The sequence below is a fragment of the Buteo buteo genome, chromosome 5, assembly GCF_964188355.1.
Source record: "Buteo buteo chromosome 5, bButBut1.hap1.1, whole genome shotgun sequence".
NCBI classification, from domain to species: domain Eukaryota; kingdom Metazoa; phylum Chordata; class Aves; order Accipitriformes; family Accipitridae; genus Buteo; species Buteo buteo.
This window is the reverse complement of record NC_134175.1, coordinates 22,147,897-22,167,688: the sequence shown is the minus strand read 5'-3', so window position 1 is coordinate 22,167,688 and position 19,792 is coordinate 22,147,897. Positions and strand designations below refer to the sequence as shown.

General features: G+C 38.3%; 1 protein-coding gene across 5 annotated transcripts in view; it reads left to right on the top strand.

Moving 5' to 3' along the window:
• The window catches only part of RFTN2 (raftlin family member 2), a 50,425-nt gene that overhangs the window by 8,008 nt on the left and 22,625 nt on the right, over nt 1–19,792 (top strand). The window contains exons 1-6 of one of the 5 annotated variants that reach the window (XM_075028060.1): nt 4,349–4,490; nt 4,890–5,094; nt 10,215–10,398; nt 13,076–13,187; nt 15,203–15,515; nt 18,562–18,762. In XM_075028060.1, the coding sequence (XP_074884161.1) occupies nt 4,956–5,094; nt 10,215–10,398; nt 13,076–13,187; nt 15,203–15,515; nt 18,562–18,762 (949 nt within the window). In that variant the 5' untranslated portion in view covers nt 4,349–4,490; nt 4,890–4,955. Of the gene's footprint in view, nt 1–4,348; nt 4,491–4,662; nt 5,095–5,860; nt 5,879–5,959; nt 5,979–10,214; nt 10,399–13,075; nt 13,188–15,202; nt 15,516–18,561; nt 18,763–19,792 lie in introns of those variants that run through there. The other 4 variants (XM_075028061.1, XM_075028062.1, XM_075028064.1 and 1 more) reach the window with 4 other exon arrangements.

The following is a 19,792-nucleotide window of genomic DNA, read 5'->3' as shown; positions in this document are numbered from 1 at the left end:
TATGTTAACAGTAAAAAGAATCCCAAGTAGAATATCTTTCCTTTAATGGATACAGAAGGGAGCGTAGCAACCAGTGATGAGGAAAAGGCCGAGGTACTTAATGCCTTCTTTGCCTCAGTCTTTAATAGTGAGTCCAGTTATCCCCAGGGTACTCCACCCCGTGAGCTGGAAGGTAAGGTTGAAGAGCAGAACATATGCCCCTTAATCCAGGAGGAAATAGTTAGGGACCTACTATGCCATCTGGACACTCAGAAATCTATGGGACCTGATGGGATCCATCCAAGAGTACTGAGGGAACTGGCAGAGGTCCTTGCCAAGCCACTCTCTATCATCTATCAGTGTTCCTGGTCAACAGGGGAGGTCCTAGAGGACTGGAGGCTTGCCAATGTGACTCCCATTTATAAGAAGGGTCGGAGGGAGGATCCGGGGAACTACAGGCCTGTCAGCCTGACCTTGGTAGTGGGGAAGATTATGGAATGGTTTGTCTTGAGAGCACTCACATGGCAAGTCCAGGATAAGAAGGGGATCAGGCCCAGTCAGCATGGGTTTACGAAAGGCAGGTCCTGCTTGACCAACCTGATCTCCTTCTATGACCAGGTGACCTACCTAGTGGATGAGGGAAAGGCTGTGGATGTTATCTTCCTTGAGTTCAGCAAGGCCTTTGACACTGTCTCTCATGGCATACTCCTTGAGAAACTGGCATCTCGTGGCCTGAATAAGTGCACTCTTCACTGGGTGAAAAACTGGCTGGATGGACGAGCCCAGAGGGTTGTGGTGAATGGGGTGAAATCCAGTTGGCGGCGGGTCACAAGTGGTGTTCCCCAGGGCTCGGTGTTGGGCTCTGTTCTGTTTAATGTCTTTATCGATGATTTGGATGAGGGGATTGAGTGCACCCTCAGCAAGGTTGCAGACGACACCAAGTTGGGAGGCAGGGTCGATCTGCTTGAGGGTAGGGAGGCTCTACAGAGGGATCTGGACAGGCTGGATCGATGGGCTGAGGCCAATCATATGAAGTTCAACAAGGCCAAGTGCCGGGTCCTGCACTTCAGTCACAACAACCCCATGCAGCGCTACAGGCTTGGGGAAGAGTGGCTGGACAGCTGCCCGGCAGAGAAAGACCTGGGGGTGCTGGTTGACAGCTGGCTGAATATGAGCCAGCAGTGTGCCCAGGTGGCCAAGAAGGCCAACGGCATCCTGGCCTGTATCAGAAATAGTGTGGCCGGCAGGAGCAGGGAGGTGGTTGTTCCCCTGTATTTTGCACTGGTGAGGCAGCGCCTTGAGTACTGTGTTCAGTTTTGGGCCCCTCACTACAGGAAAGACATTGAGGTGCTGGAGTGTGTTCAGAGGAGGGCAACCAAGTTGGTGAGGGGCCTGGAGCACAAGTCTTGTGAGGAGCAGCTGAGGGAGCTGCGGCTGTTTAGAAAAGAGGAGGCTGAGAGGAGACCTTATCGCTCTCTACAACTACCTGAAAGGGGGCTGTAGTGAGGTGGGTGCTGGTCTCTTTTGTCAGGTGGCTGGAGACAGGACAAGAGGAAATGGCCTCAAGTTGTGGCAAGGGAGATTTAGGTTAGATATAAGGAAAAATTTCTTTACTGAGAGGGTTGTCAAACATTGGAACAGGCTGCCCAGGGAAGTGGTTGAGTCACCATCCCTGGAGGTATTCAAAAAGCGAGTGGACAGGGTACTTCAGGACATGGTTTAGTAGGCATGGTTGACGGTTGGACTCGATGATCTTGAAGGTCTTTTCCAACCTAAATGATTCTATGATTCTGTGAAAAAGGGGTGTCAATACCACTTTTATTTGGCACCAACACTGTAGACAGAGGGCCTGCCTTGGACATCAGTAATGTTAATAGCAGCTGAGCATGGAGTCAGGAACAGAGGGATGACTATTTCAACACATCAGTTTCAAGCATCAGATGATGTCCTTACATTGAGTGAGTTTAGAATGTAGCAAGACAGACAAAAATGCCTCCCACACAAATGTTTTCAAACTTCCCATGACACTGACAACACGGAACAAAGTCAGTCATGAGCAAGGGACGGGAACAACCCTGGGGTGTGGGTAGACAGCAAGCCTTGCTGTCTCACTTTCTGGTCAAAACTACTGCGCAGAACTGCTGCTGCCTCTCATCTTGCACTGCTAGAAGACAGTCGATGGTAGTCCAGTGCTGGACCAATGCTCCTGTTGGTGCACTACTCTTTTGCCATCTTTGTATCATTTGTCCATTTCATCAGAATAAAAACCGTTAGGGGGATTCTGGAAGCCTTCCACAGAAGCATAGTTTCTTTGGATTAATTGGTCTGTTGTTTGGCTATCTTTGTTTGCCTTTTTAAAAGTCTAAAAATTATATCAAGCTTCAGTGAATGAGTTGCATGCTCTTTCTAGTGGGGGTTGCTGTGACTACCACATCTCTGTGAATCACAGTGTAGTTTTAGGGATCTGTTTTTCTCCGATACCAGTTCCCAGAGCCTTTGCATTTTGGGTCACAAAGTGGACTGTTTTGTAGCTTATATCCACTTTGCAACAGGATACTAAAGCTATTCCGGCAGCTCCTGAATCCAGGAATCTTAGGATCCTGTTCTTCTCCTGAGTCATTCAGGTGCTTTGATGCAGTTTTAAACTCCTGTGTGGGATGCTGCTAGTTCTTTGTTGGTTTTGTTTTGTTTTCTTTTTGACATCTGGGATCTTTGTTTTCATTGGTTCAGTCTAGTGGCTTTTGAGTCAAGTCTGCAATGGCAACTGTTGACTGACTTCCAATTCAGAAACTTATTAACTACTTAACTGATCTAGGGTTACCCAAAATAAGAACCATTGTCTTTATCCATAACAGTGTTTCTGTGTTGTCATAAGAGTTTGTTTATGCTATGAAAAATCCTATCTTGATGAGAGGGTTGAAATATGATTTAAGCCTTGTCACAAAGAGTTTAAAGTACAATATTCTGGCCTCATTAAAAATGTAGCTATCTTTAGTTAAAGTAAAAAAAAAAAAAAAAAGGTAACCAGCTGGCAACTGGACTAGTGCTGTAAAAAGTTGTTTTACTTGCAGCTGTCAGTCATGCCATGGCTTTATACAAGCGGTTACAGTGGATCTTAAGGACTGTGTGGAGTGAAGCAGCAGGATTCTCAAGGTTGAGTGGACAGTTTACATGTATGTCTGGTATAGCAACAATTCAGGGATGACCTTTACTGGAAAAAAAAGAAAAGAGTGTTTGGGGGCAATTTCTTTGTAAGCAGACATGCAGGAAGCTGAAGAATTCTGCTTATTTGTTGTTTTCCTGGGTTTTAATCAAGACGACAACACTGAGGGATTTCCTTTTGGTTTCAGCACCTGGGAGCTTGTTTTAAAGACTGTATGCAATAATTATGACTTCAATCCCAGGCTCCACGCTCTGTGATTTTTAAATTCTTTCAAAATTAAGTAATTTTAATGTGGATTTCAAAGGGGACATAGTCCACAGACTGCTCATTCCTGGTAAGCTGCTTAAATAAAAGTTAGATCACTTCGCTTGCAGTAGAACAGGAAGAAAACCACAAATGGTTAATGCCTAACTTGCAGTGATTAATCGTAGAAAATGTGGGCATTTTTTATAAGTTAGTATTTTTCAATGAAAAAAAGTAAAAAGTGTTTTAAATTCAAATGTGCATTTCTTTTAATCCAAAATGGTATTACAAATCTCTAGTTTTCTCTAGATGACTCTTAATTTCTCTAGATGTAGTGTAAAAGTAAAAAGGTAAATTTTCTAACCACCCATCCCAGCAGTAACAGGGCCTTAGAAAATCAATCACTGTTCCTTTTTTTTGCAGTGCGTTATCATGGTCTGTATCAGGTGTAATACAGTTACAAGTGACTTGCAGTAGGTAATGTAAGAGTAATGACAGCCCTTAAACTTATACTAAATTTTCAGGACTTAAAGAAAAATTTGTTTAGGAAACAGTGTTGAAAGTCTGTGGCTGTACCAACTGAGGTGAGCCTGACAGAGGAGAAGAGGATTTCAGTTGTTCAATACCCATGAAAAATGGGTTGAAAAAAAGTCTTGTAACTATATTCATATATAACATTGAAAAAGTCTTTCTGATTTGAAATTAGGAATATTTCAGTGTCATTTTTCAGTGTTTATCAAAACTAATTACATAAGCTGATTCTAGCAATGTAGATTCTTATTGATTTTCTTGAGAAGAAATTACTGCATATTTTTACATTATTACAATATATTACACTATGTTCATGTGGTTTTTTTCATCTGGAGGAAAGTTCCTGTGGAAAGGAAATAGGAACCAAACTTTGAAATCTAAAATAAGGACTAAACTGCCTTTCATTTACTTTTCTACCCTTTGAGATGCCAGAAGCAATTTCCTCTTGAAGCTGACTTCCTTTCTGGAAATGATTTTCGTCTCCAACCATGTTGAGGCTCTTTTCTCATTCTTTCATTCTGACTAACTTGCTTTTTTCCCTCTGACTTGCTACTGCAGTTGAGAACTTCTGGAGGTAAGTAATTACAGACAAGTTTCTCTCAAACTTTCTTTTTCAATTCTTCTCCCCCCGCCCCCCCCCGCCCCCCCTCACCCAGGCAGTCTAGAAGGACAAACAAAGCACTATTGGTGTCCTCTGCAAGAGAGCACTGATAGGGGGCTGGCTGTAAATTGACGTGGCATGGAAAATCTCTGCTAGTTTGTAGCAGCTCTAACATTGCTGCAAAATCACGCCTACTCCTACCAAGTTTGTAGCTTGAAATCATCACGGGTTTGCTGTTTCTATATAAAAAAATGAATGGAAAGTACCTTCGCTTTTTGTTTTGGGAACCAGACTTTTTCTCTATTTGGATTTACAGCTAATAGAAAACAAAATCATAGGGAATTATTTGGTTACTTTTTTTTTTTCCTGTAGTGAGAGCGACAGATCTTGCTGCTCCCCCCACCTTTTCCTGCGATTTAATCATTTGCAGATCTTGCCATGGGGTGCGGACTGAGAAAGCTGGAAGACCCAGATGATAGCAGCCCTGGAAAAATCTTTTCTACACTGAAGAGACCACAAGTTGAGACAAAGACGGATTCTGCTTATGAATATGTATTGCTGGATTTTACTTTAGAAGGTATCTTTTTATCTTATATCTTTACTACTCTGAGAATGCAAGGAATAGGATTTAACGTAGTTCTGTCTTGTTTGGCTTACAGTAAATCTTAGATACTTTTATCAAAGCTAGCCAAAACGTAAGACTTTTATTTTGAAACACAAATCATGACGAAGGTCCTCACTTATATACAATTACAATGGAAACTACTGAAGTATTTTTAACAACCAAACCCACCAAATTACACAACTGTCCTTATTAAGGAAGCTCGCTAAAAACTGTTAGAGATTTTCCAAATTTCCTGTGAGTCACATACTGCCATCCGTACTCACTTTGAATAATGGTTGTCTGAATTCAGTGTGACGGTTCAGAAAATACACTGTGCCTGAGCCTTAATTGAATAACAATTTTTTAAAATGCACTCAACTTCCACAAACAGGCTGTCATTGTCCTTGTTACTTTATGCAGAAGTAAGTCTGTTTCTTATTTGTATACCAGGAGTAGCTTCCCCTCATGGCCACCCGTCTCTTGGTATATATTTTAGTAAGAGGCTTACAGTTTCATCTTACTGTTTTCTTCCAAATGCTTTACTTGTAGTTGTTGAATAGTCTTTCGAAATCATGACCGAAATGAAACAAAATTTGTATGCGTAGCTAGAGGCAGACAGTGCTCTGTGGGATACTTCCTTCCCAAGGGTGTCCCATCTCTAACAGAGCAACTCCCTGTTCCACAAAGTTGAAAACATAAACAAGCCCAGATGGCTGCCCTCTGAGAACAGACAGCTCAGTTTTGCAGTTACTTTGTAGTAAGTTGCATTTTAGAGCAACCCAATCTACTGGAACTTCCTAATAACAAGGATTTGAAGTAAATGCAATTGCAGGCAGGGTTTGATAAAGGGAGAAAGTGTAAGTGCATGCCTTGTTACGTTTTCAGGCCCTTTTTCATAAACAAAACTTGGCCTCTGCTTAGTTTTAACTCTAAGTTAAAGGGTAGTAGTAATAATTTTATTGAAAATATATCAGTCTGCTCATTGAAAAACTGCAAGACACTGATAGAAGATACATTCTACTAAGTTATAGTACTTGACATCCAACTCTTGTTCTGTTTATTTACACAAATAGTTTCTCACTGGCTTGTTCTTTTTGAAGAAACAAACTTTGTGTTGAGTAAGTAGTAGTGGTAATGTACTGGAAATAAAGCTAGGCTGTCTAATGCATACATGACCGACCTACTAATCTACTGATAATAGGATAATTTGTTGTTGTTGTTGTTGTTTTATTTTGTTTTAGAGACTGAAGGGCATTTAGTGTTCTTAAATAGGCTGTGTTCTAGATAGTTTTGCTGTGTTTTAAAGTAACAAGTTTCTGGAAGTGTTGTGTAAAGGATTTGTTTTAAAGGTGGTTGTGACTTTCAAGAAAAAGCACACCAAACAAGTGTAAATAAAGGTGCATCTCTATTATTTTAATAACCTATCAGTAGAGCAGTAAAGTTTCATTTTCTCCTGTTTAGTTGGATATCCAAAAGTGCTTAGCTTCAGTGACTTACTGTGGAATTATGAAGACTAAATAACAGTGAGATCAGTTTCAGATAGTTGCTTAATTTTTAGGTTTCTAACTGTAAGCAAGCAAGTGGATTTGTAAACACAGGTATATTTCTGTTGAATGGTTCTAGCTGTGTGTTTATTTGACCTTAAAATATTTTTTTTTTTGTTTGGGGTCTATATTTTTTAGAGCTAAGATAATGAAGACAGGAAAAAAAAAAAGGTGTATATACTGTCTTGGCAACATTTCTGAATTCTGTTTGCTTATGAAACGTGGGGATCGGCTAAAGTACTGTGGGGAATATGTTGGCCTCTTTTTTTTTTTTTTTTCCCCTTCTACTCCAATCAACTTGCTCACATACTTGTTGCTACTTGAATATCCTTTGGCTAAATGAAACCTAAATGAGAGTATTTATATCACTTCAGAGCAAAGTTAGTTTTCACTCTGCTGTCAAGTTGTGTTATGTCTTCATGGCACTCTGTGTCTGCTGATTTCCAGAGCAAGATCTTCCCCAACATCTGAGATTTCCATTTGCTGCAGTGACTTGTTACCACTGGATCTTGCACCAAGTAAAACAGAAAATCTGCACTCAGTATCCTTTATAAGATCCTACAATAAGCTATGTCCTGCATTAAGATAAAAGTATAGCAAGCATAACTGCATTATTTTCATTTAATATGCTTTATTCTCTGCTTCATCAGATTTATGCTATGTGAAGTTGAAATGAGCCTGCTGGGGAGACTTTCAGGAGTCCCTGATCTTCTCCCAAGCCATGATGCAGATTAGGTCAACTGTGCTGTAGTCTAAATTTGCTGGCTGGACGCCCTGCACGTCTTAACTAGTTATCTATCAGCAGTGTATTGTACCTTGGCTTCTCCCCTCCTGGTCCCCAAAATACTGCCATCCCTACTGTAGAAATCAGCTTTGAGTTCCATGAAGGTTCTTCTGCATCAAGAGAATCCCAAACAAGAAAATTATAGCCAATCTTATATTTTGGTGAGATTGAATAGTACAAAGGAAAGGGAGCAGTGGACTCTGAAGTGTAATTTTAAATGCCTGTCAAGGATTGTAAATTCTACAAGCTCAATCATGAGGCATATCTCAGTTACAAGAACAGCTGTTATTTTTTGATGTCAGCCTAACCATAAAGTAGGGATAGTTTGAATACTCCTACTCCAAGGAGAATGTTTTTGCTTTTCCCACAACCTTCCTATTAGGGAAAAAAAGGAATATTGATGCAACCCACTAAGATGACATGCTGTGAAGTTCTTGTCACTCTGAATAACAGTATGAATATGTATGAAGTAGCTGTTTTGTCATCATCTTCGATATCATGCATCTGAAGCTTACAGCTAGCAAGGTAGCTGTAGTTCTGTTATTTGTAAAAGTATTTTGGCTACCTGTTGACAGCACATCAGGAAGGAAGTTAATGAAAAACATTTAAGACATTTGCAAAATCAGTGAAGTGATGATCACGTTACATACATTCATGCTTTTTTGGCTTGTGGACTGTAGAGGAGTTATTCCTTCAATACACATTTAATGTCTTCTGGATTTACTATGAGTGGAATCATGGGAGGGAGGCGTCACTAAGGGCAAAATATCATCTGTCTATGAAAGGGAAGGCTGTAATGTACTGTCTGCTTCAAAAAAAAAAAAAGGCAGGCAAAGTAGCACAAAAAAGTGCAACAGCCCAGTCCCTATGACTGGGAATGGCAGAGTTTACATTAATAGGTTGAGTTTGCTAGTTATCAGCAATAAACCATCAATATATGTTAGTGATACTTTTTAGTGGTGTGCATTTCCCATGGTACACTTACTCTGGTTTCTCTTGATAGCTTTTCTGAGCTGTTAAGGCTCTTACAGTGACAAGCAAAGTAGGCCTCCATTCCTTTTTCCCTTTAGTAAAAGTTGGTATTTAAAATTATTTGAGTGTTGCAAAACATTAGTTTTGGTGGCGTGGTTGTGGTTTTTCTGTTTTGTTTTGGTTTGGTTTTTTAAAAAAAGCCCTCCATAACGTGTATATATATCAGTATTATCCCCATTTTATTGTGGGAAAGTAGTATAGAGATTGATGTTTTATAGACCATATCACTCATGAACCAGCAGAATTCTAATTCAGTTTATTAGAATAAAAGATTTAGGCAAACTAAAGATTCATATATCTGGTTTATGATACTTTAAAGCAGTAGGATAGGTAGACTTTGTGACTTGCTGTGTCTTTGATAAAGTCCTTAAATTCCTTGCTATTGCCTACCTACAATATAGGTAGGCAGGTAGATAAGAGGATGTAAGAACATGAAATTAACTCTTAATGAATACACTTATGAAGTGGTGAGTGAGATTTATGTCATCACATTTATCTGTTCTTTTTTCTTTTATATCATTTTTTTTAAATTACAGAATAAAAGACGAATTGGTGTATTTAATTGTTTCCAGTTTATTGTATGGTTTGAAAGGGAATGTTTAAAGCAGCGTGTTAAAATGTTTGTATCTCAAAAAAAGCGTTGTGAGGTCACTTAATTCCAATTGAGGCATCCTTTAATACAGTTGAACACTGGTCTTAATGCACTGAAAGTTTTGCAAAGAGAGGGACTCGTCAGAACACAAAAAACTACGTCACTTGCAGCAAGGGTCGCTGATAGAGACCATCAAATTCCAAGCCAAGCTGTCTTTTCATAAGAGTTCATATCTGCAAAGGATGAAAATTTTGATGATGGCAAATATACGCTGGCATAATTGCTCTTCAGTTACCATCTGTATATGAGTATTGATTTCCTGCTTTCTGAGAGCATCTACAATTCCAGTTGGAGTTGAGTGGCACAGGAAATACTGACCATCAGACTGACTGTGGCAGAATGTTGTCTATTACTAGTGTGGAATCTTCCTTTTTCTCTGTAAAAAAGCTGTGGACCAGACCATTCAAAAACAGTTCTCCAAAAAGTTTTCCCTTTATCTATGTAGTTTCCCCCAATAGCTGTATAGTACCTAGCTGTTGTCTTTTGATTGGAAATGCTTGCACACACTCAGAGGGATCCTCCTTAGAAATTAAAACACCACATAGCTTAGGTGACATGTACTTAGGTCTACTGGAAAAAGGAATTGGGACTATGTTAAAAGTTCAACCTACAATCCACAGATCACTTCTAAGGATCAAAAAAAATTTTTGAAGAAAAACAAGCCAGTTGTTCTAGGCTTAAATTTGTTGTACGGGAATTTACCTCTCAACTAAGGTTTAAGGATACTGCTTCAGTATGTTTAAGGCTTTGGCTAGGCAAAATAGTTGCTTTAATTTCAGACCTATTGTGTGTTTAGATGTTGATGCTGCTCTTAAATTAGCTTGGCCAAGCTAGATCCAACAGAAAGTGTTCCCAAATAGATTAAAGCCAGATCATATTAACTTGTAAAAATACATACTTCAAGTAGTTGAATACTGTTGAATCAGCTGTGAATCTGCCTTTTCTTGTATAAATAGAACTGTAGTTTTTTAGTAAATGCCTTGGGATGGATTTTGTGTGGTTTATATAAAAGGAACTCACCCAAAAAGTATATGGGCATACATAGTATAATGTGCTTCTCTTCTGCTTTCAACACTTTTAGCTTCCCCAAATCCAGAAGTTATCAAGATCAGTTCTGTGTTGGATATAGCATCTAAGGTGGAAGAATATTACAGCAAAGGATATATTGTAGGAGCTGTTCATCCTATTATACTGCCAATTGGACGTAGAAGGAATTTCCCTGCAAGTCACATGTATCGAGTGGTACTTTCACGATTAAAATTAAGGTAACAGTGAAATAATTTGAATACGTTGATCCATTACTTAAGCCATTTGTAAGTGGATTGCTCAACATGCATAATTTATTACCAGCTTGAAATGAGCACCTCAGAGAATCAAATAACTGTTCCTTGTCTGGAAAGGTGAGCAAGTTAGTAATGTTTTTTAATTAACACTAAGTACACAATAGGCTAATGTTTACTTTGCCTTAGTAAATGTCCAAAAAAAAAATCCAAAGTTGCTTATCATAATTTGTGGGAAGATAAATTGTTGGTTTAGCCTTTTATTTTTAATACATTTTTATAATAAATTATCATCTGTCTTAGAACCTGCAGCGAATACAAGATTAAACAAAACACTAAGAGTAATAAGCTGCTTTAAATTCTCTCATGTCTGTTTTTTCTTCTTAATTTTCAAAACGTTCATGTTTTTACTTTTCCCATAAGAGCATTATTCAGGGAAAACGAGCTATAAAGTGTGAATTAGTTTGTCAGAGATAGTTTATTTTTCCTTCTTAATAAGAAGGAAATAATCATTCTGTGATTGGAGGTCATACAAAAGCTTGGTTTTGACGCTGAGGGAGAGTCAAGAGTTTGTGTTCATGTTCCAGTTCCATAGTCTTGCTTATTACTCCTGGTTTTGCTGCATTGTAATCACCACGTGATCATAAAAGAAAATGTACAAAGAAATTTTACCATTAGTTCTTTTGAATGCAACGAAGATGACCTTTTGTTCTTGCTCTGAATAACTAGAAAAGTGGATTTCTTATTGCATTAAGAGCCGTCATGCTTCCCCTTCTCTTCTGAGTCCTAGTGTGATGCACAAAGCTGCTTTCATTTTCTTTGGAAGACCAGAGGGGTGTGAGTCGGAAGGTGCCCCCTGCCACTCCAGTAATGCTTCCGTAAACCATGGTTCATTTGAGGGAGCATCTCAACTGCTTTGCTTAAACAAGCATTGTCTGTGATATTTGCTGCTCATACAACTTACCTTTATAAATTCATCTGCTAACAAGGTGAATGTTGTCCATGTGGGTAAATGCTTTGAAAAGTAAGAAAAGCAGAGTACTTGCTTTCTGGAGCTGAGGATTCTAAGAGCTGAGTCTGCCAGCACACAGCTCCCACAACTCACCTTATCCCTGTAGATGTGGGATCTTTATGAAGTTGTGGTTTGAACCTTTAGGACCTTCAATAGGTGAAGGATGAGACCCTGCAGCCAACATGTGAAACTGTTGGGTGTAGATTCCCCATTTCCTATGCAGGCGCCATATGTACCTGTGTTGGTTTTCCTATAGGCAATACAACTTCTCTGACTGCTATCTGGAAAGTAACCTTTTATATTTGTGTCTCATTGATGTTTCATTCTAAAGCAGGTGGTTGTGTGAAGGAAACGTCAAATAAAATCACATTATATTATTGATATACACCAAATATTGTTGTCTGAGTAATAACCTAACTAGTTTTAGATAAAACGTGATGAATACTATTCTTTAACTTTAAATGGTGTCGTGATTTAACCCCACCCTGCAACGAAGCACCAGTCAGCCACTCACTTCCCCCCCATCCAGTGGGGTGGGAGAGAGAATCGGGGCCGGGGTGGGGAGTAAAACTTGTGGTTTGAGACAAGAACAGTTTAATAGAATGGAAAGGAAGAAAATAATAATGATGGTAAGAGCAATAATAAAATGACAATAACAATAATTTAAAAATCAGAATATACAAAAAAAAGTGATGCACAATGCAATGCTCACCACTCACTGACCGATGCCCAGTTAGTTCCCAAGCAGCAACCCCCCCAGGCCAAATCTACCCAGTTTATATACTGGGCATGACATCACATGGTATGGAATAGCCCTTTGGCCAGTTTGGGTCAACTGCCCTGGCTGTGTCCCCTCCCAACTTCTTGTGCCCCTCCAGCCTTCTTGCTGGCTGGCCATGAGAAGCTGAAAATCCTTGACTTAGTCTAAATGTTACTTGGCAACAACTGAAAACATCAGTGTGTTATCAACATTATTCTTATACTGAATCCAAAACATAACACTATACCAGCTGCTAGAAAGAAAATTAACCCTATCCCAGCCGACACCAGGACAAATGGAAGTTAAAGCTTGTTGGAATCTCAAATCTGAGTGATTTAAACACTACCTAACCCAAAGTAATTGTTACTGCAATGTATTTCTAGTAATTGCCTACACTGTATTTCATAAAATAGCTGCAACTCTGCTTTAGTTAGAAAAACTAAATAGCAGCACGTTAACAGTGTGAAAGTACCATTTCTAGTCATACCGTGTTTTCTACAAAACTGAACATGTTTTGTGTTTGCTACATTTATAGCTTAAATTTGTATTTTTTGCATTACCAGAGATTTTGGGGTTTATTTATTACAAAAGCCGGGCTGTTTGTCAATAAAGCTCAGTTTCCAAAAGATGTCTGTTGACAGTCTTCAGATGAAATTCCTGTTAAATTATTAATTTCTTACCCTGACATTGCAATATACAGTACCTGCCACTTTGTGTAAGAAACAGAACAAAACACCAAAAACCTGAGTTCTAAATAAGAGCATGAAGTTGCCAGGGCATTGCCAGGATTTCATTCATAACTATTCCAAAAGAAAAGAATTCTATGTGCAAGCATTTGCCCAAGTTAGCGGCAAACTACTGACAAAGACTGCTTTCTTCCTGTGTTCTAGCCAGAAGCATACAGCACCCAGAGGACAAAGCCACCCCAGGCTGGTGATTGAGGAATGTCCTTTAATGTATGAAACACTGACAAATGAGGTAGTGAAAGAACTGTTAGAAAAGGTAATGGAGGGTTTTTTCAAACTTCTTTTCAGACTTTTATTTCTACCATACATGTAAGTTATATTTAGTGGGTGGTATCTTTTTAAGTTTGAGTTTTAACCTTGGTTTATTTTATAGAAGCTACAAAGGCTTTTCTTGATGCAAAAGGAGTTATTTTTCTTCACTAGTGGCTTTTTCTAATTTAGGACTTATTACTGAGCTCTGTAAAGCTTTGGGAGACTGACTGCTTACACCACTGAAAGCAGAATCGGGCCCAAACTCTCAGTCACTCTTTATAAAATGCTTGCATGATAGCTTTTTCTGGAATTAATATTAAAAAAAACCCTGAAGTTTTATGTTGTTCTGGGTTAAGTAAGGTATTCCTAATGAACATGAGTGTATTCAATTTCTAAGACAGATTTTTTTCATTCATTAACAGAAATACAAAATACACAGTAACTGTTTTGAAAATACTGTATAGTTAAAGAAAACTAAACCTCCACTGGAATGTAAACTCTAGTTCTAGTTCTTTTTGTGTTTAACTTCCTCTGCAAAATTGAAGACTTGCTGAAACAGGAAACGATTGTTATTACAAGCGTTAGAGTGATATCTTTTATATTAGTTGCCAAGGAAAGAAGTAGAGGAAAAAGCATATTGGAGATCTTTAACGATCTTTGAAATCATCACAGAGTTGTTTAAAACTTCTAAATGGCTTGTTTTGAAATTTTTAGGTGTTTCAAATTTAAAATGGGATTCCATTACACATTTATACTGTATGTATATTGCCAGGTTGGTTGTATAGCATACCAGACAAACATTTAAAGGAGAAATACACTTGATTCAGTCTTGCAAGCAAACTGGGTACAGAAGTAGCGTGTGAAAATAATTTTATTTTAAAATGCTCCCAGTGTTTTAAAAAACTGAGCCAGTAATCCAGTAAAAAAATTACTTGTTTCAGATCTTCAAAAAAAAAAAAAAAAGATTGTCATATTACCTCTTTTTCTGCATGTTGCTTGTCACATTTAAAATTATTTTGGTTGTCTTGGAAGCAGCAGCTCTGTATAATCAGAGTGATTGGCATATCGTATCATTGCTGTATGTACATAATGGTGATAGATAATAACACTTCAGTCTATCATGGTACTAAAAAGGGATTATAGTACCATAAACTATTTGAGTGTTACTCTCTCTTTTGATACAATAGTTTGTGAGTTAACTGGATAGAGATCCTTCCCTCTCTGCCCTCACTTAATCCAGTACTTCCTAGGTGATGTCTTCTTCCTGGGCTGTGTGTCTGTATTTTCCTTGAAAGACTTCATTGCACAGGGGAGCTTGTAGCACAAGATGGCACTGGGATCACCTTCCTAAATGGCAGCACTTCTTATTCCAGCAAAAAAACCTCCTCCCTCCAAGAATAGACACACATCCCACAGGTGGCACATATTCTACAGTTGTATTTTGAGACTTCAGTGCAGAGAAAAAGACCCACCACTGGCTGAAAGCAGAGTTATGGAGGGTTTAATTTGCTTCTAGCTTCCTCCTTTCTCTGCTCTTTCACTATTCTCAGTAATAGTGAAGCTGAGTAGCCTCTAAGGGAACTGGGGGATAATGAATCATGACACGTGACAAACAGATATTTCTATAGTATTAGTGGTCAGTAATTTTAGTATGACTGGTATCACATGTTTAGAGAAACTACTATTTATTGCACCAGTATACTGCTTATCACTACGACACAGCAAGTAAAATACTTTGGATTTGTTCTAAATGAAGGACTTTGTATACACTGGAGTCGGTACCAGTGTTGGCCACTGTTCTTGGCCTGAGTCCAAAGACATGCTGGAAGACTTCCATTTACTTTGAAACATGGGCAGCATACAAAGACAAGCCACCCTTCTATAGTACAGTGTTGTGTCTTTATGTCCTTGAAAATCAGCAGTTTAGTTAAACAGAACATGAATATAAAAGTTTTTTTTTTTTAAAGTTACATGTAATTCTAAAATCACTTTGCAGACAGATTTCTGTTGTAAATACAGGTTAACGAAGCTGCTAAAAGAGGAAAGAAGTTTGTGGGATTTGTAACGCAACATTTTCCTCAACCTAAAACCTGTAATGGAACAAGCGCAGATGGAAGTACAGAGGTGGAATCAACACTGGGCAGAAGAAATAGGGAACACAGAAGAAAAAATTCTTATGAAAACTATAAAAACTGGAATGAAGGGACATTGAGTGGTCACTCATCTGAGAGTGGGATAGAGGAGGAAATGCAAGCAGAAAGCAGTCTGCTACAGGATGCAGATTTCCAGTTTGGAAAAGAAGTCAGCCCTGTTAAACCACGAAAAGGAGACGGTAATAAATGCTGCTTGTTTATTGCAGAAATAAGGTATTTTATTGAGCTGTTGTTTTAAAAAGGTGTTGGAAAGAAATAACAGAACAGCATGTTCTATTGTATCAAATATCGGTTTGGAAGATGTATCTTCCTTAAATGCATAGGTGTTTCTAATAAAGTTGCCAGTGGAAAAAACAGAAGAAATATTTACGTTCTGCTCTATGTATGTGTGAACTGTGGTAATATATTAAATTGATATTTCAATTTTCATATAGACTATTATAAATGTACTGTCATAATTCTAGTTTGTAGTTTAAAGAAAAAGGGAAAAACACAACAAACCCCCCAAAATCGCCCACAGTGTCATTCTGATTTTAAATGTGGTGCAAACAGGTAGCTTTTTTGCTTGATATGTGTATAACAAATATGGGGCAGTAAAAATATTTTCATTTAGAAGGATGCAGTTGTTTTAAAACCTTTTCCTAAATGCATATAGTTTTCGCTTACTCTTAATATTAAAACATAAACATGTAATGGATTTCCAAGAATATGTTATGATGCCAGTTCTGCCTTTTTCAAAACAGAGCTGTCTCAAAGAGAGCCCCTTCCAGCCAGAGCTGTAATGTTGCGTGCTTCTAGCCAACTCACATAATGTACAGCAAACAAATCCGTTTCTAATGGATTCTTTCTGGTTAACATGCCTTCAAGAAGGATCCTGAAAGAGATCGCTTAAATTAATGCATTGACCATGAAATCAAAGAGGATAATTGTTACAAAATGAATTTACGCTAGAGAAATGTAAGCATTAAAAAGTTGTGTAGGAAGGAAAAGTATCATTGAAAAATGTTGGTGCTGTGGTAGAAAACTTAGTTGTAGAAGAATCTGAGATACTTACTGTAGTCTGTGTGGGAGAGATTGCCTGAAACAGTGACTTCTGATACTGAAGCACTAAGGCCTCCTGGCTTGCTAGGAAGAAAAGGTGAAAAGGAAGAGGTAATCTAAAGCAGGAGAACTAATGCAAGACAGTATTGTGGAGAAAGCAGGCAGCATGAAACTTTCATGTCAGATTGCATTTTGCCATAATAGGTTCTTCCCTGATGGGCCAGACATGTTTTAAGTGCTCTCAAAAGCAACCTTTTCACTTTCCTGTTAAGAGTTAAGCACCCTCTCCAGTTTGTAGACTGTCAGGATAATGACTCTAAGCACTGAGATAATCAATGTCCCTGTTATTTTCAACACTTGAATTAAAGCAGTTCTTGTACAACTGAGCCTTTGTAGCATGATCTGTTAAAGCTTAACTCTTCCCTTACAGCTTGAAATAGTGGGTTTGCTATACGTAGCAGAATAGAAATCCTGTAAGCAAAAAGTGAATAACTCTTGGTTCTGTTAAGGAGCTTTGTTTGTGCAAACTGGTGCAACCAGGTAGATAAGCAACCAGTGCATCCTCCATATGCAGTGTTCTCAGGAAATTCTTCAAAAAGCTTTGGCAAGAATATGCCAGGCTTCTCTGTACTAGTCAAATACTCAGTAAAGTTACTGGAGTTCATAAGACAAAACTTCTTAAAACTTAACCACCTTTGTTTGCAAATGTTGTATGTAACCAACATTTTAAAAAATACTGGTGTGAATTTTCAAAGCAAGCCTTATATGCATGTAGGCATGTAGTGCTACTTCAGTATGCTATTTCTATTTAGGTCTCCTCAAAAGATGCAAAACTGTGTCTGAGTTCTAGATTTGGGGGTCATAATGTATGAATTTTGACTATTAATACACCACTTGCAGAGGCACATTTCTAATACACATGAGCAATTGAATAGTTGTATTGGGAAACTTGATTATTTTTTTCTGAAGAACAAATATAAAAGTGATCTCACTTTAGTATATGGGAAAGGAAATTAAGGTTTGTCAGGGTAAACACATTTATGCTAATACAACCACCTGTGGAGGTGATAAAATAAAACTCTGTAGAAAGGAGAGTCATCTCTTACTGACATAATTCAAAATTTTGTCCTGAATTTACTCTGCCTTATTCCAGGCACCTAATGTCACTTGCAGTGGGTGTGGTAACACTTCTCAAAACAGAGAGGGGCTCTCTCAGAGATTGGTTCAGACTACTTACAGTCCAAATCCTACTTTCAAAATCTCCCTCTATTTCTGGAGTGTAGAGAGGCTAGTGTCTTAACTGGGGTCATCTAAACCAAGTTCCTTTGTTTTGGCAATGTGAATACTTCTGCTTTCTAGAGGTTAGTTTGTGTTGATTTAGGCTGCTTCGATGTTGAAGTATTAGACAATCTGAGAGCATTTTTTGGCAACTGCTTTGTGTTATTTCTCCACAGCAGTGACATATGTGTGAGTGTATTTGTAGAATACATTTGTACAGCTAAGACTTCATAACTTGTTATCAGTGATTTCCTAAAATGCTATGGATTTGTGGATTTTAATTTTTGATGAATGCTTGTTTATGAATGATTTTGTAAAAGCAGTGTATTAATGCCTAGATATAAAAAGCATTTGAGGATACGCAGGTTTTGTATGCTTAACTCACTCATCAGTTATTGTGTGGGAGACCCCAGTAGGCAACTAATTATACTGGTACTTAAGTAATCTTGAGAAAATAATGGGTAAAAATCAATATTGTACAAGGCATTCCTAATATTTTAAAATTTAGAAAATGGTTTTTAATCTTCGGTTATAGTAATTTCAAATATTTGTAGTCTGAAGTTCCATGAGCAGCAGAAATGAAGCCTGTTTCCACTGGATTTTTCTTAGGTCTAGTGTATTTTCTCTATGTAAAACCCACTTACCTAAAAAAGGTCCTGTGACAACCCAACTGTAATATATTAAAATTTTTCTCATATCCCAGAGTGTTAGCCCCCTCACACCTTGTCCTCAGTGTGTTTAGGGCTCAAGCTGAGTACAGTCACATCAGGAAACAATTCTTAAAACTGTTTAAAGAAATAGAAAACTGTTTCCTAGAATTAGAAAACCACATTGAAATAAGAGATAAATAATATTTTTGACTACTGTTTTCCAGGGGTTCATTCTTCTTCCTTTTTCTTTTCTTAGACAAGCTATACACAGTCTTCAATGTTTTTGATGATGATTCTACCTGCTGGACCTATCACGAAGGTGTTTTGTCTATGAAAGTAACAAGAAAGGGGCCAGTTATTAGTACACTGGAAGCAGACTGGCTAGAATTAACCACATTTTATTATAAACAAGGATTGTCCTTAATTGATTCTTTTGTACACTGGGAAACTTCTAAAGGTGAGTACTGTCCCATAATATCATGAAGCTTTTACTTGTTTATGTAGAGCTACATAATTTGCAAAAAGTAGATCATGTTTTGCTTCTTGGTGTGAAGGGCAGTATGTAAATAAGTTCAGATAGTCATTGTAAATTTATAGAATCTGATAACTGAAGAGTGAATAACTTGTTTTCTGGGCAGTTATAGCTGTGAATAATTGAAATTTCTGCTTTGTTTTATCAAATAGAGGATTTCCAAAGCAGGAAAGTAGTGTAGCATTATAATGAAATAAACCTTTTGTGCAAGTTGTTTTTTCTTTGTTTTGTTTTTTTAAAGGAAAAGACAATGGGGAAAAAATTCATTAGATTGATGTTTCCCTAATGTTCGTATTCTGCTGCTCATTGTAGATACTGTGCTGCACTCTGTTCAATATTTCTAATGAAACAAAAGAGCACCTTGAGTTCTCATCGTGCTTACTGTACCGTTAAACCTAAGGCAGACTTTCCGTGCTTCCTGCTTTCTCCAGCTCTTTGCTGGGCTTAAATTCTTTCCAAAACACCAAATTGCATTAAAATTTGGCTGTTGATCCTGAAGTTTCACGATGTTTCTGCGGGTTGTTCTGATCAGATGTGGACAAATGTGGCGAGTAGAGAAATATGTTTTTATCCTTGCCCTCAACTGTAGGCAGATCCTCCAAGACCTTTTCATACAGCTGGAAGAGGTCTTCCCTTGTCCCTCCTGCGTCCTGTGCTCTTCTGCAGGAATCTACCAGCTCGGTTAACGTTCACGTTGCTACAATGATAGAGCTTCAGGTCATAGGATTTTCAAATTTCCTTCGTCATTCTGCCAGTCTCAGTTGGATCTCAGTTTTTATTCTCCAGAGAGCCTCCTAGCTCTTTCAGAGTTCCTAGCCTTCATCCTCCTCATGAATAGACACAAGCCTGATGTCAGCAGTGCCGCTGCTGGCCCAGGCCCATCGCTGCACACCCTGCTGAGCCCAAAATCCTGCGCTTTGGCAGAGCTGTCAGACAGTGCTGTACCACGGCTGAC